The 1,746-nt window shown below is 49.4% G+C and overlaps 1 protein-coding gene across 1 annotated transcript in view; it reads left to right on the forward strand.

Annotated features, from left to right (window-relative positions):
* MYO5B (myosin VB) overlaps nt 1-1,746 on the forward strand; it is a 316,910-nt gene that overhangs the window by 195,317 nt on the left and 119,847 nt on the right. Inside the window, exon 8 of the mRNA XM_023510163.1 lies at nt 700-807. Within this exon, the coding sequence (XP_023365931.1) occupies nt 700-807 (108 nt within the window). The remainder of the gene's footprint in view (nt 1-699; nt 808-1,746) is intronic.

Here is a 1,746-nt window from a genome sequence, read left to right on the forward strand (position 1 = left end):
TTTGATTATGTGCAATTCTTGCCCTAACCTCCGACTTCTGAGCCCAGCCCCTTTACCAGACCTGATTCTACATCCTACCTTGAGTGGATACTCCCAGGGCTCATTGCATTTTTGCCCTCTGCTGCGGTTGGCTCTGAATTCTAAGACACAACCCAGGCCCCTTCTTGCCAACTGTGCCCACTGCTTTTGCCAGAGACCTGACTAAAGAGACATTCAGCTAGGGAGCTGAGAGCAAACTTGGTAGGGTCTCAGTTCATGTGCCTAAGTTATTCAAGTGTGCCCCAGCTTTGTACATCACCTTGGGCACATCACTGACCTTCGTTTGTCAAATGTTAGACTATCTGAGGTCACAGAAGTCTGGTTCTAGACTGAGTACACAGCTTACTTATACGTATCAGATCCCTCACAAAAGAACTGTGGTGAATCTTACTAAATTGAACTGTCCATGACTTAGCTTTTGTGTTCGCATGTTTTCTCATGCCAGTTCTACATAAATGCAGTGGCATATTCTGTCAATTCTCCTATTACTCAGTTTGCTCTGCCTTTGCCATTGTGGATAAAGACTGTATTAAGGGGTTTCCCACCCAGCTGGGACTGACTTTGTCAGGAGTAGCATGCTAAGGGGGTACAGACCTTCCTGGGGAGGCGGATGACACACGCTCTCCACTGGCTCACGCCCTACTTCCTTGCCTCCCACAGCCAACGCGGAGGACTTTTTCTATACGTCACAAGGGGGAAACACGTCCATCGAGGGTGTGGATGATGCTGAGGACTTTGAAAAGACACGGCAAGCCTTCGCACTCCTTGGTAAGACGCCTCTAAGTGGGAGAAGCAGACCCCAAGGGCTGACGGTCCTGGAGGTAGAAAGCAAGGTCGTGGCCCCTTTGCTTGCCACCTGCATGGGCTATAAGGGACACCCTGCTGCCCTTGGTGAACATTGTCTTACTCTCTTGTTTATCCCAACCTTCAGGCTCCCAAGCATAAAGTTGGGAGCTTTACTGCCCTTTCTTAAAAATACAGTTTTGATAGCCCTTCTCCCAGGCGGTGGGAAGGGTTCCCTTCTTACCTGCTCAGGCCATGGGAAAAGCAAGTGTGGTGAAGTTTCTTTTGCAGTGGTCTGGATGCACAGACAGCAAGCTTTAGTAGAAAGGATGCTCCATTGGGATCAAACCACCAGGGAACACAATCACGAGGTCAGACTTGGAAGCAGAGCATAATAGTCTGGTAGCTTTGTAGCCCACACAGTGTTGATTCTCTTGGCTATTCCCGCTTACAGCATGGCATTGGAGCCCTGAAAACAAGAACTTCTCTCTGCCCTTTAGGGCCAAGAGGCAATAGAAGAGCTGAAGAAAATTGTCCCTTTCCCCTGCCAGTTTCGGGGGAGAAGAGCCCCCAAGTGGCAAGGTGGAGGGATAACCCTTCTTAATTGGGAAGATGAAGTGTTGACCCGGAGTCAGAAAAAGGAAAGCTCGAGAAGTCAGTCTGAATCCCAAGAAGTGGCTCAGGGTGGCCCTTTTGTCTTCCTCAACCCTTCCCAGTCAGAGACAGAAGATTCGGCTTCTGAGCCTTGTGACTAACGCTGAGCAGCATACCTTAGGTTCTTTGTTGGGGTCAGGGAAGGCCTATCCATTATCCAAATAAAAGACACACCCTAATCTCTGAATGGGGAGGAAACCAGGCCCTCCCGTGCAAGATCCCAGTGCTGGTAGGTGGTGCATAGATAGATAGGGTTAGTCTTTTGTAGCT

This window comes from Otolemur garnettii, unplaced genomic scaffold (assembly GCF_000181295.1).
Source record: "Otolemur garnettii isolate 467f Iridium unplaced genomic scaffold, OtoGar3 scaffold00012, whole genome shotgun sequence".
NCBI classification, from domain to species: domain Eukaryota; kingdom Metazoa; phylum Chordata; class Mammalia; order Primates; family Galagidae; genus Otolemur; species Otolemur garnettii.